We start from the raw sequence: 13,177 nt of genomic DNA on the forward strand, positions 1-13,177 counted from the left end.
CCTGCTTGGGAGTTAAGTCTAGATGATGGCTTAAATGCAACTGGCTCCAGGTCTTGTAGGTTGTGTTGTGTTATATTAGTTAATTTGCGAAAGGATATTGAATCTTGATTAGGTCAGTTGGTGTAGTTGTTTAAAATGTGTTTATCGCTGTCCATATTTGGGATTCAATCAAAAATTTAAATTTTCCAGTGACAAAAAAACAACAACAACAACCACCTTATATTTGCAGTGTCCCCCCATCTGAAACTGAAAAATGGCATATATGAAACGAGGAAGAAAATGTCTTGCTGAAGTCAGTTGCAGTCCTCAGAAACAGGAGTGATGTTCTGTGAAGTGAAGTCAGACTTGCAACATTGATATGATTGATATAATGTTAAACAGAAGTCAGCATCTGACGTCAGATTGTGGTCATATAATGGTTGTATGTGAAAGTTGGAATGACGTCAGATTTTGATGTTGTAACAACGACATTTTTCTAACGTCATATACAACAATTATATGACCACAATTTGATGTCAATGCAACATTATTCCAACTAACTGTGCCCACTGGGTTGGTTCAGGATAGTTTGGTTTATTTGTAGGTGAAATTACATTTTGAAGACGATGTGAAATAATCACTCTATTAACGCTTTATATTTCTCTTCTCAGTAAGGACAACTGTTTCTAATTAGAGATCAAATGATGGTTTGGTTATTAGTTCTGTATTTTACTTTATAATAACAATAACAGTAATAATGATCCAGCCCCGCCGCAAGGACTCTGAAAAAAGTGCCCATCAACAGCAGATTTTACATTTAACATGATTTTAATACATTTTTACATGTTTTTCCATGCTACACCATACTATACTTTACCACACATTACCATGTTTTTTGCATGGTATACCATAATACACTATCATTTTAACCATCCTTTTTGTCAAGGTAAACTTTGCTTTAACCACGTGTTTACCATGCTAAACCACAACTGTATTTTTGCCAATACAATACACTGTGTATAAAATACACTTTATATAAAAAAGAACAGCCTTCAGTGCATGATGTAAAATCACTATGAAGTTTCCTCTGTCTAGCACAAAAGCTGTGGGAGGACTTATGATTGAATAATAACAATAATAATTCAGAAAAGAACAGTACGCAGCATGTTGTCACATATAGAATTATAAAACTCTTTAATAGATAACACAGTCAGTCAGTGAGTATATTAGTCAGTCACAAAAGTGTCTTAAAGGGCAAGTGTGTTGTAGGGGACAGGTAAGTTGTGTTGGGACCGGGGTGTGACGTAGAGCAGGGGTTCCCAACCCTGGTCCTTAAGGACCCCCTACCCTGCTGGTTTTTGTTGCAGACTATCTCTCAATTACTTAATTGAACCCTTAATTGAACTAATCATTTCCTAAATCAGAGCCTGTTAATTATTTTAAACAGTGGGGGGTTTAAGTTCAGTATAGAATTGTATAAAGAACGTATTAAAGAACCAACTATTTTATTACACAATTTAAAAAGTCAAATCTAAGCAGATTGTTACTTCAATTAAGGTTCAATTAAGTAATTAAGAGCTCAGGTGGGACAAAACCCAGCAGGGTAGGGGGTCCTTCAGGACCACAGTCAAGACGTGTTGTAGGAGGCAATTTTGTGTGGACGGCGACAGTGTCACAGACTTATGCCTTTTACAGTATATTCGAGCATTATGTACCATTTCAATTGGTTTGTGTCCGTTTGTCAGTCAGTTGGTGTGTGTGTGTGTGTGTGTCAGTCAGCATCTGATTTGAGAATAGATTTCCACTTTGCCAGAATACAGAGCAGGAAGATCATAGCAGGCGATCGAGAACAGGGCTCAGTCAATATTACTGTTGCTTTCCAGTCACAACTCTGTGTAATCCGTTGCAAAGGGCCAGCAATGTAGCAGGGCATGAAGTGGAGGATATTGACGGTTGTTATATACAAAATAAAACCATTTGTGGTCATTAACTTTCACTTGTTGCAGTTTAATGTGAATACAAAGTGTACTGGTAAATATGGAATCTTAAGCAGAAGAACTGGATTCAAAGTACACCACCACACTTGCCTGTTTTTATCACAGTACAGTTCAGTGTTTTTACCATGGTACACAGAACTACACTTCATTATTTTATCATGCTACATTACATTTGACCATCTTTTTAACATGGTGCACTACACTATCACATGTAAACCATTTATACTACACTTCACCATGGTACACCACAGTACACAACACTAGGCTTATGGGACAACAGTGTCAGTTTCCTCTTTGGCCCATGTAATCAACTAACTTTACTTCACTACACCACTGTAGTGTGTAACCGATTTAAAACCAATTTTTAAAAACATACATTAAGCGGTCTTGAATCTAGATTTAATCAATTTGTTTTGTATGAATTTGTTATATAAAGAAGGAGAAGACACAATGTGTACAAGAGGGATTTAATAAAATTTTCAATTTACAGTTGCATTATGTAGGTTTCTGTATTTTTACATTAGTTCCCTTCCTTTTCAGAAATTGCAATAAGAAAAAAAGAAATTGCTTCCAGCTTTATTTTCATTGTCCATGGTTTTCAAACCAGGCCTAATTGCAATGTGGAACTCTTCAGTTAATGAATCCTCAGATTACAAAACAGAAACCTGGTACGTTTTAATTATCAACTTTTTATAAATCACTACTGTTATACAGGCATACACATTTGGCAACTGAGAAATAAATGAGCAGGAGAAACCAAAAACACGATTCAATCTAAAGGCCTTGATATTTCATCACATACATCCATTTACCAACATACAGATATAGAAATAAATGGTAGTCTTCAAAGTTGTATAAATATAAAATCTCTTCATCTAAAAATATGTTGTGCAGGTATCTGTTTGAGTAATATGTAAAGCATTGTTTTTTTTCCCCCTCCAGTAAATGTATATACATGTAGAAAATAATAATTAAACCGCTTTGTATTGGCATTATTTGGCTTATATTGGCATATCAATATTTATGGTTTAAACTGGATGCTAAGCCCAAGTCACAGACAGGAAACATCAGCTTCACTGAGATTACATCTGCCATGTCTATAAAATACCATTTATACTAATTGTGTATACTTTGTGACTTCATAAATATCCCAAATATAAAAAATAAATACTGTCTCACTGGCCTTAAATCATCAGAAACCCATTTAACTCCTTTCTAAGACAGAAAATTGCCCACAACGTATTGGATAAGTAAGCATTTAATTATATGGTTTAAGCCCAACAATGCAGTAGATATTCCTACACCAGGTTTCCTATTTAGCCTGTACCATTACAATGATTTTAAATGAAAGTGTGTATTTATTGGGTTGAAAAAGAGTATGAAATAACCGTTAGTCTTGAGATCACATTGAACAGATTTTAGGTTGTGCTAAATTGAAGATTGTATCAGCTGCCCACAAATTATTCAATTAAAGCAGCAGAAAACAATGTGGCTACAGAAAGAGTACATGATAGAAAAAATAATCCCCTTTTTGAAATCTCTTATGGGATAAACCTGATCAAATCTGACTTCGAAGTGAAGCTGTTTCAGGTGTCAGTCTCAATATTCCCCAGCCATACCTTTTATTTTTGTAGTTTTATGGAAAGGAGTATTTTTTAAACCAAATGACACTTAACTACTCGATATGGGGAGAAGGAGTTTCAATACATTTTATTTTACAGTTAAGGCTTACTTATTCATTGTATGTATCGGGTATAAACACATTCACACTCTCATATTTGCCATTGTATGTAACCCAAAAATGCATTATACCGAATTCCCTTTAATGTCCTGAATATTGAAAGGTTAATTTCAGAATGCTTCACTAAGTAAATCTACCCCCCCCAACATATACTACAATGAGAAGGACAGTAGACCGTGCTAATCATACAAGCAAGGGTCCATTTTAAATAAGTCGGAGTAAAAGCAAACATGTCAGAATTGTCCAAAACCGATTTTAAAAACACGGAGCTTCCACTACATGATTCCTGAAAGCCAAAGTGTTTAGCATATCGATCACACCAAAAATTTACAGCATGTGTCTAGTAGGCACTTTGAGATCTATACAATTTCAGCATTTACGCAGTTATTTTAGGTCACCATTGTACAGTGGATTTGAACAAGTATAAGCCAAGCTGAAATACTTTGCGTTCTTGAAATAAACAGTTGAAAACATGAAGTCAAGACAAAAACATACTAAGGAAGGAAAAAAAAAAAAGTAGATAAAATTCTGGAATGGAAAGAACGCTGTGGGAGATGAGGCTCAAACATAGTGGTTCTGCTTATCCGGTTACGAGGATTTCTCTTTCCTGGCTCTTGGAGAGTCTGCTCCATTTGAAGCTAATGCTCCATTCACTCCATTAGCTGAATTAAAAGAAAACAATGAATCACAAACACATACAAGCTATAGAAAATAAAACCACCAGACAAATACACAGTCTTAAAGTAAAGGCGATAGGAGAAAAGGCCCTTGATAGGTTTGTTACATCTCCTTATGCAGGGATTACTCAGTTTTAAATGGCCGTGTCTGGCCTCATTACCAAGGAACGTTCCTGGGCTATATTCAGCTGTTAAAAACCTAACGCATGTCTGCAGACACCCTACCCCCTTCAGACTGTCTGTATATTGTGCAAGAGGCCTAATTCTGATCTTAGATGGCTTTAAAAGAAAAGCATGGGTATAATAGCAGGCATTGTGTCACTTAAATCATTGCAACCACAATCTTATAAATCTCATGCAAAATTATAAAGCATGCAAAAATGGTAGTCTAAAAAAAAAAAAAAAAGTGTCATTTTCTCAAATATTCAAAGCAAATACAGAATTCAAGGGTTCAAGTTCTTATTAATGCAATTTCAAGTGGTGCTTCAATACAAATGATTACCACCAACTAACAAATAACTGGGATTTGTAACCAGTGCTCAACTTTACAAAGACATTTTACTAGCAACCGCACACAGCAGAGACTCATCCCCCACTGCAGCGAGCAGCTCAGTTCAGCGGGAGAGCTGTGCGTCGGGGCTGGCTTGGTCACTGACCTTTGTCTTTCTTGGATGACTTGCTTTTCGCCGGAGCCGCTTTCTTCTTCACTGTCTGAGTCTGAGCGTGAGCCTGCTCTCTCCACCTTCGCAGCTGGAAGTTGATGAATTTCCACATCATGAATGCCTGCGTCACACAGATGGCAGCCAGCACAGTAATCCTGCAGCAGGGAGAGACAGACACTTTCCATTTTAATTAAGAAATCACACATCGGAGAGCAGCAGATATGATGCACTCTCCTCTGTTCAGGAAGGTTTGAATCAACCTACAGTTCTTGTAATGGGGGAAAAAAGAAACCCACTACTGAGCACTGTAGTAGAGAAATTGTCCTACATTTAAACTTTGGAAGAGAAATCGGCTACTAATGGCTGCATTTTGATTTGTTATGCCTTTTTAAAAAACATACATTTCAGTAACATTTGCTACGGGAACAATATTTTATCTATATGTCCTCATGAGAATTAAAAACCCTCCCCACAAAATAGAATTAAATTATTGTAACCTAAAAAAAACTACCTAATGAACAGAACATTGAAGTTTCCAGAAGCAAAATCCAGGCCTTGTTCTTCAGCACCAGCAAGACCAAAGCCCATGGTGAGAACAGACAGAGACAGCGTGAGCAGCCGACCGAGGACGAAAAGGACAGCCCACAGCGTGAACCTGCAACACAGAGAATCTTTAGGCATCCCCATCACAGCACACAAGGGGTTAAACATGGGGTTACAATCCGTTCTGGACCTTCTCCCCCCCTCCCCTGCAAAGCATAACTGGATCCGACTGAAACCGACCACCACACACAATCTGAATATTACACTTTGGTAGCACGTTTATGCTGTTCTGCAGACAATTACTGTGCTTGACCATCATCAGAGCAGGCAACAGAACCATTAAAATAAATGTGATAAAATAATGGTGAAAATAAGTGTCATATTTAATTTTTAACAGAGTTTCATGGCATTTTGGAACTTCTTCAACTTTTTGTGTCGGAAACAGTACTGAAAACTACATATTTCAGTCCCTCCACACACATTCTCCCAGCAGTGTGTAGTAACAGATGCTTACCCGGTCTGTCGGTTCTCATTGCTGAAGTACACCAGGCGGGACACATGGAAAAGGAGCTCCACAAAGTAATGCAAGACCAGCAGGACCAGACCCAGACGATTCAGGCTGAACAAGAGAAAGGCCGTTATTCCATCTGCTTTGTCCCAGCCCTTCTTTAGTAGATTTTATATTGATCATGTATACTTACTTTAATAGATAGGCCCCTGCAATGTGGACCAGATACAGGCTAATGTAAACAACCTGGCGTGGAATATCTTCCTGTTATTGGCAAAACAAAATACCCCAGTAAATTTTCAGAACTTGTCAATTTAAATAAGTTTAATAGTTAAGTTATTAAGTTAAGCAACTTCCTGTCCTGGAATCACTTTGTTTGTTAAAGCACTGTCATTGCATAATACAACCAACTTTGATAAGTTAAAAGGGTGAAGTATTTATTTTTAAGTATAGATTCCTTGCATGAACACGTTTTAAACAAAGGTTAAATACTTGAGAACTTACATAAACCAACCAATTGCTGCGCTGAGAATAAACTCCAGTCATAATTCTTAGAAGAAATGCTCCCGGCATTAAAATGTCCCAGTCAGCACACAAAAAGGAGCAGTGTTAAAATCCAAGCATCTTCACAACACAAAGGCCCACGCTTAGGCAAGAGCACACTCACTTTTTTGGTTTTCTGAAAGTAGAGCTCTGGGAAAGCATGTAACCAGTATCCCAGCTGACAGATGTAGTAGAATTTCATCTGGAATCTGAAGACAAGAAAGTGCTACATTATATAATATATACTGACATTATTCTCCAGTAAACTGTTTAAAGACAAATCTGGTTCTACAGATGTTAGGTCTGTGCTTCCAACTGCATTTTTGCACCTTCAGATGAATAGCAAACATCTGTGGATCATATTGAACAAGCTACATTGATGTACACAGTAGTTACATGAAGACAAATATATACTGTGTGTATATAAAAGATTATCTACATATAGATTGATATCTACATCTACAGATATATATATATTAAAAGCAATATAGTGCAAAACAATGTGTTTATGGTATAAAGAAAGTACTTACGGCATTAAGGTGTGAGGGTACCCTTCCCACAAGCCAATAGGATTTGATAAGAGATTTTCCTAAACAAAATAAAAGCAAACGGCATATCCTCAAGACTTCTTGAAAGAAGACTTGTATATGCTTAGACTTCATTGCTTGCTAAATACCTGTCAGACTGTTTCAAGATAGGCAGAGGCAGAGACAGAACCCATGAGTCAGTTTTGATTGGCAGCTAAAAACAACTTCCTACTAACAAGAGAAAAGAAGCCCAATAGACCAAGAACAGTCTTTAAGCCACCAGGAGTCTAACAAGTCATTCAGTAGCTCTTTGCTTGCACAAAAAAAAGCCAGTTTCTCTCTATTCTTTGGCTGGAAAATGAATGACTTGGCATCGCAACCATATGGTCGTGCAAAACTCAACCAGGAAAAAAATAAGGCACTAATCTACAAAAGTAAAAGCATTTTGAATGTGTCCAAATGTTATGTAAGTATTTATCTACTAGGAGTAATGGATTTTAGATTTCAATCCCGACTGCCAATGACTATGCCCTGATGAATTTGATCAAAAACTAAAAGTTTATATAGGTTTTTTTTTTTCTTCCAAGGCTACGAGCCTATCTCTAACCAAAGTCCATCAAAAACTGTAATACAGGGACTGAAAACTACCTTTCTGATGCATGCTCAAATACAGAAGTTTGGAGAACAAGGATTGTTGTGAGGTTCACTAAACTACTCAAAATTACATTTAGGGAGCTACAGTAGACAAAATAATTATTAGTTCACAACAGAAATATTAAAAACGATTACACTATTTAAACAATGCCTTTATTGAAGGAGACTCACATGGCTTAACATTATTATAACGGTAATACCAATATTACACTACACATTACAGTGAATAAGAGAGGGGTCATTTCGCATTAATTGCACAAATGATGGAATCAGAAGAAAAATAACTATGACCCTTAATATCCTGGAGTTTATTACCAAGGGCTGACTAAGTATTCCAAGTGTGATGTGATCAGTGGGAATGGGAAAGAATGCATGACCTCATACACGAATGCTACTTTCTCCCAACGTAACGTATAGCACATTTAAGACGTTTGGGGAAGAATTCTGATTAAAACAAAATAGAGGAGGAGTTCCACATCACATATTAAAGTACTTACTGAAGAGAGGATGCTTATTCCCCATCCACAGGAGAACAGGTAGAAGGCACTGAGCTGTCCAGATTCATTAAACTTGCTGTGTTTGGTTTTGGAAAAATGCATCTTCCTGTTGATTTTCTACACAATCACAAATAATGTATTTAGGGACCACACATTCAAACAATTTTAAATCCATTTGAAAATACAGATATTTATGTTTTTAAATACAATCTCTTTCATACCTAAACTGGTTTCAATTTCATTATGATACTCAAATAAATGCACTATCGAATTTAAAAGGCATTATGCTAACTCTGCACTATTTGTTTATATTGTCGGATGTACATTTGAAGTTACAACCAATACAGCTAATGCTTACAGTGATCAAGTTCCTGAATAAATATTTCAATTCTGTAACACTGTACCCTTACTGGACATGCCTACAATTTCAATTACTACTACAGTATACTTTATATTATCTTAAAAAGTGTATAAGAACGGTTAATCATAACTCACTCCATGTCAATCTGAAGGAGAAGGCTGTCCAACAATAAATGTATGCAATGTACTTAAAATAAACCATTAGCAATAGTAAGAGGCTCCCTGTATATCACCACTAGCAAGGGACATTGAACCAGTGATCACTGATATCGATAAGTGCAGTTACTTACATCCAGCACATATTCCTGGATGATGGCGTGCATGATAATAGAAACCAGCATGTAGAAGAAGACTGTAGCCAAGTCTTTCAAACCGTGTTGAAAATAATTCAAAGTGGTTTCCTCTGGACCTTCTACAAGAGAAACAAGAGAAATGGGCCATTTTACAATGTTTTAGTCCTCCACATCTTAAATACCTTTTGACAATTTTACAAGTTTTCTAAAAAGTACTTCAATGAAGCATAAAGAATAGAACAACATTTTAATTAATAGTTTTAAGGACTACTTAGTGGAGCACTGAACACAGGCAAGATCAGCGCTCAGGCAAAAACAAATGAACTCTTACAAGCAAACTAAAGTGCAGATTCACGAAGGAATAAAGGCTAAATATTTTCAGAGGTCACAAAATCTCTAGTTAATAAGGCTTTACAGTACACTACATAACTACGTTACGGCTAAATGCCTAGAGTCCAGACAAAGATCACAAACTCAAACACTCTGAAGGGCATCTCAAAATGTAGGCCCTACTCCCTTTCACATCAACTTAGGATTCCCAAAATATCTACTCCATGTCGCAATCATAAGAGAAACCAAGAACTAAAAAGTCCCTTACAACACAGGAAGTGGTTTGCTATTCAAGATTTACATAAATGCTACATGAATAAGCACCACCATACTGTACATTTAACCTTTGCCGAGTTTTCAACAGTGCCATTTTTACACTGAACAGGTTGGGGCACATAACCCAATCCGAGAAACGCTGAGAAATAACAATAGAAAGTGAAACGGCAAGTCAAGTCAATCACAGCTCAAAATGTTGATTTAGTCCATTTAAAAAGTAACAGACAAAAGATAGTGTTTTCAGACAGTTTAAGTATGTGAAAAAAGTTTAATTTTAAGTGTAATTTTACCGATTTTTTTTTTTTTATTGCAGGACATACGACAGAAACCCTCTGAACCTCAATGACTCTTTTAGTTTGATCTGCAAATCAATTTTGATCCTCGTAATCCTGATAATACACAGGAAGAATAAACAAACAACTTTCTGTGAATTCCACCAGCAGAACTGGTACATAAGAAATTGTTTTAAAACAGACAAAGAAAGTTGTGTGACTGTATAAAGTGAAGTCTATCCCTAACTTGGTCTGTGATGTATATTAGTTAGTAACCAGGCTGACTAAATATAGTGCTTAGATACTGTAAGCAGAGTAAAACTATCTCTGAGCGATGAAGTCGGAAAGCCAGTTTGTTAAAGCTTCCTTTGATGAGAATGGAAGACAAAAACAGGGAAATCCTCTCCTTTAAAGAACACAAATCTGATTTTCTAAAAATACACATTTCCTCTGCACCACAATATATATGCTACATAAAATGTGCCTAGTATGCTTACACTACATCTCAGCCCTTCAGTGATTTTTTTCCTACTTGACCTGCTTCTACAGCATCTATGCCAATTACACCTGTCTCATGACAAAAAAGGCTGTTCAAGACTAGGTTTTTACACAATTCTGCCCCAAAAGGGGGACTATCCTGTGTGGACATGTTCCAAAGCACAGGATTCTATATTTTAAAATTTAAATGTTATGTTACTAAAAAAAAAAAAAACAGACGCAGGTGATTTTTGAATAAAAGGTGCTATATATTGATATATACAACTCTGGAAACAATTAAGAGACCACTGCACATTTTTCTTAAATCAGCATCTCTACATGTATGGCAGCCATTCCATTCCATTCATATTTTTATTTGGGAGAAATGTTGTCAGTAGTTTATAGAATAAAACAAATGTTAATTTTACCCAAACACATACCTATAAATAGTAAAACCAGAGAAACTGATAATTTTGCAGTGGTCTCATTTTTTTTTTCTGGGCCTGTATGTATGTATGTATGTATATAGAATAAAAAACAGGAATAGCAAAAATGGTCTTGGGAGGTTTCTCTACCTACAGATATATTAAAACAGAAAGCAGCACTGGGGAGAAGAGTACATTTTGCCAAGGACTAATTCCTGAAATATCAATTCTAGGCACTGTAGCTTCCAACAGATCTAGGTTAATCATTGATCACAATGCGTTAAAGCAAGGAAGAGCAAATTCACATGAATGACCTGGTAAAACATGGGTACCTGTCAGGACAGCAGTATAACAGAACACAGCAGACAGAATTCATGCAACAGTTAAAGGCTTAAAAACTAAAGGTTGCATAGTATCTTGGAATTGTGAAATAAGTTGTAAGATTATGAAATTGGTCTGTTTAAAGCAGACAGTTCATTTGATGTACACTTAGCACTTGGTTGTGAAATAAACTTACCATTGTTTGAGATGGTGACGTTATATTGGACAGTAATGAACAAGACAGCCACCTTAGAAGTAACCTAAAGCAAAGAAGAGAAAAAAAACGGTCTGTATACATTTATAATGTAGGGATTCAATAGTAGCTAACAAAGTATACAGCAGATCCATAACATTCATTTTTAAGTATAGCTAATCAAGCTAAAACATTGTCTAAAAACATATTAATCAGCAGGCTGCTATGATATATATAAAAAAAAAGTGGAAGAGGATACAATAGCATACACCACAGCGTTACAATAGCTGCCTGCAAGCGCTTCACACTACTGGGTAAAGGAAGTAGCATTGGTGGCATGCTGGTTTCTATTTGTAGAGGTGGCACTACATCAAGTCAAAAACCAGCATAACTAGAGGGTAATACAATCAAAACTTTGCAGTCGTCGATTTGGGGAAAGTTCAGATACTGGAAAGAATGATCAAATCGTGAGGATGGTGCACTCCAGACCGTGGCGTAAATCAGAACTGTACACGTCATCTCATTCTCGAACGCCCGAGGTCAGCAGCGTTCGGAAGCCGCGCCTGGGAGCTGTAGTGCGTTAGCGCTGCGTGGGGAAGGACTTCAACTCCCAAGATCCTCTACTTACTGTCTCACAAATGCATCTATCTATATACAATTGCGCGCAGTGTGTGATCTTGATATTTACCCCACTCCCCTCCACACACACACACTTTAATTACCCTGCTAATACATGTACCTTGACTCAGACTCTTATTCAACCCAGGATCACAAGCTTATACTAGCGCTGCTTCAGCTGCAGCCGATGCTCATTTTGGAAAGCAAGACCTGTGCCTGACAGCTTTCCTCTCGGCGGAGTGAATGCCACGTAACACTGTCGCTGAGAAACAGTCCGGCGGATCCGCCGAGAGGAAACCCAGAAACACCCCGATCCACACAGCGCATCCGCAATAGTGGCAACGGCGAAGGTTGTACCCGGTTCCAGTTTCATTTATTTCGCGGTGGTTTCATTATTAACACGATCAGCTCGTTAAAAACAGCGAAGTTTCAATGCACACAGGAAAAAACAGCTGCTAGGCTGCACCACACATTGCTTTCAAAAAACACCTTAGATTTAGGTCTGCAAGCTGCACAGGTGGCTCAATTAGAGAGGTAATGCATAGTGACGAAGAAGATGAATACAAAGGCCTCTGCAAACTTTTATTCATTTTTCAAAAGGAAGTAGAGCAGCCGACTGTGTCCTTCTCCTGCTCCTATCCCTGGCTCACAATTGCGCTTCCCATACTTTCTCAATCACATTTAGGGATCATAATAACACTACTACACTAGCCTACTACCGGGGATGTAAATGAAGGCAAAAGGCACAATCGGACCGCAAAGCCTTTCCTACCTCAAACATCAGTCCGAGAAGGAAGACCATAGCGACACAGGACACAATGTCGGCATGGTTCTGGATGATGAACTCGTGGCTCAACACAGGCGGGTTCTTGTTGCTTTTCTTTCGGATGCCCATGTTGGAAATGTGGGGTTTTCGGACTTGCGGATCTCTGCCAAGCGGGACCCCGGTGAAAGGAGAGGAACACGTCTGCAGTCCTGTTATCTGCTGCCCGACTCTGCCCTCCACTACCTCCCTCCTCCTCCTCCTCCACCACCGACTGGCTCAGGAGCGGCCGCAAGAGGAAACTGTCCGCAACTCTGCGCCACCTTGTCCGTGACATTGTGAGGCAGCGCCACCTAGCCGTACGGAGGTGCAACTGACAACGAGACAAACGTGTACGTGTGCTTCCAAATCATTCAAAATCCCCGACGAGCATGGGGTTGATTTAGCAAAGGTATGCATTGAGTTTTGTTCAACATATGACTATGGGACCATCACCATCATCATGGTATGAAGAATCACTG

General features: G+C 37.8%; 1 protein-coding gene across 1 annotated transcript; it reads right to left on the reverse strand.

Annotated features, from left to right (window-relative positions):
- Positions 1–2,429: 2,429 nt before the first annotated feature.
- Positions 2,430–12,911, reverse strand: tram1 (translocation associated membrane protein 1). The gene is made up of 11 exons (XM_066720991.1): positions 12,666–12,911; positions 11,279–11,342; positions 8,979–9,100; positions 8,329–8,445; positions 7,181–7,239; positions 6,775–6,859; positions 6,301–6,371; positions 6,114–6,218; positions 5,568–5,711; positions 5,051–5,211; positions 2,430–4,379 (listed from the first exon to the last, which is right to left on the reverse strand). The coding sequence occupies exons 1-11, from the start codon at positions 12,786–12,788 to the stop codon at positions 4,306–4,308; spliced, it is 1,125 nt and encodes a 374-aa protein (XP_066577088.1). The 5' UTR covers positions 12,789–12,911; the 3' UTR covers positions 2,430–4,305.
- Between the last annotated feature and the right edge of the window lie 266 nt (positions 12,912–13,177).

The sequence above is a fragment of the Amia ocellicauda genome, chromosome 2 (genome assembly GCF_036373705.1).
Source record: "Amia ocellicauda isolate fAmiCal2 chromosome 2, fAmiCal2.hap1, whole genome shotgun sequence".
In the NCBI taxonomy this organism is placed as follows: domain Eukaryota; kingdom Metazoa; phylum Chordata; class Actinopteri; order Amiiformes; family Amiidae; genus Amia; species Amia ocellicauda.

Bases quoted from the DNA above. Each gene is read 5' to 3' on its own strand.
- tram1 (XM_066720991.1), bottom strand. From the start codon at position 12,788: ATGGGCATCCGAAAGAAAAGCAACAAGAACCCGCCTGTGTTGAGCCAC. The intron at 9,101-11,278 runs GTAAGTTTATTT...TTTCTCTTGTAG, and splicing joins CGTCACCATCTCAAACAATG to AAGGTCCAGAGGAAACCACT. The intron at 8,446-8,978 runs GTAAGTAACTGC...GTGATTGTGTAG, and splicing joins TCCAGGAATATGTGCTGGAT to AAAATCAACAGGAAGATGCA.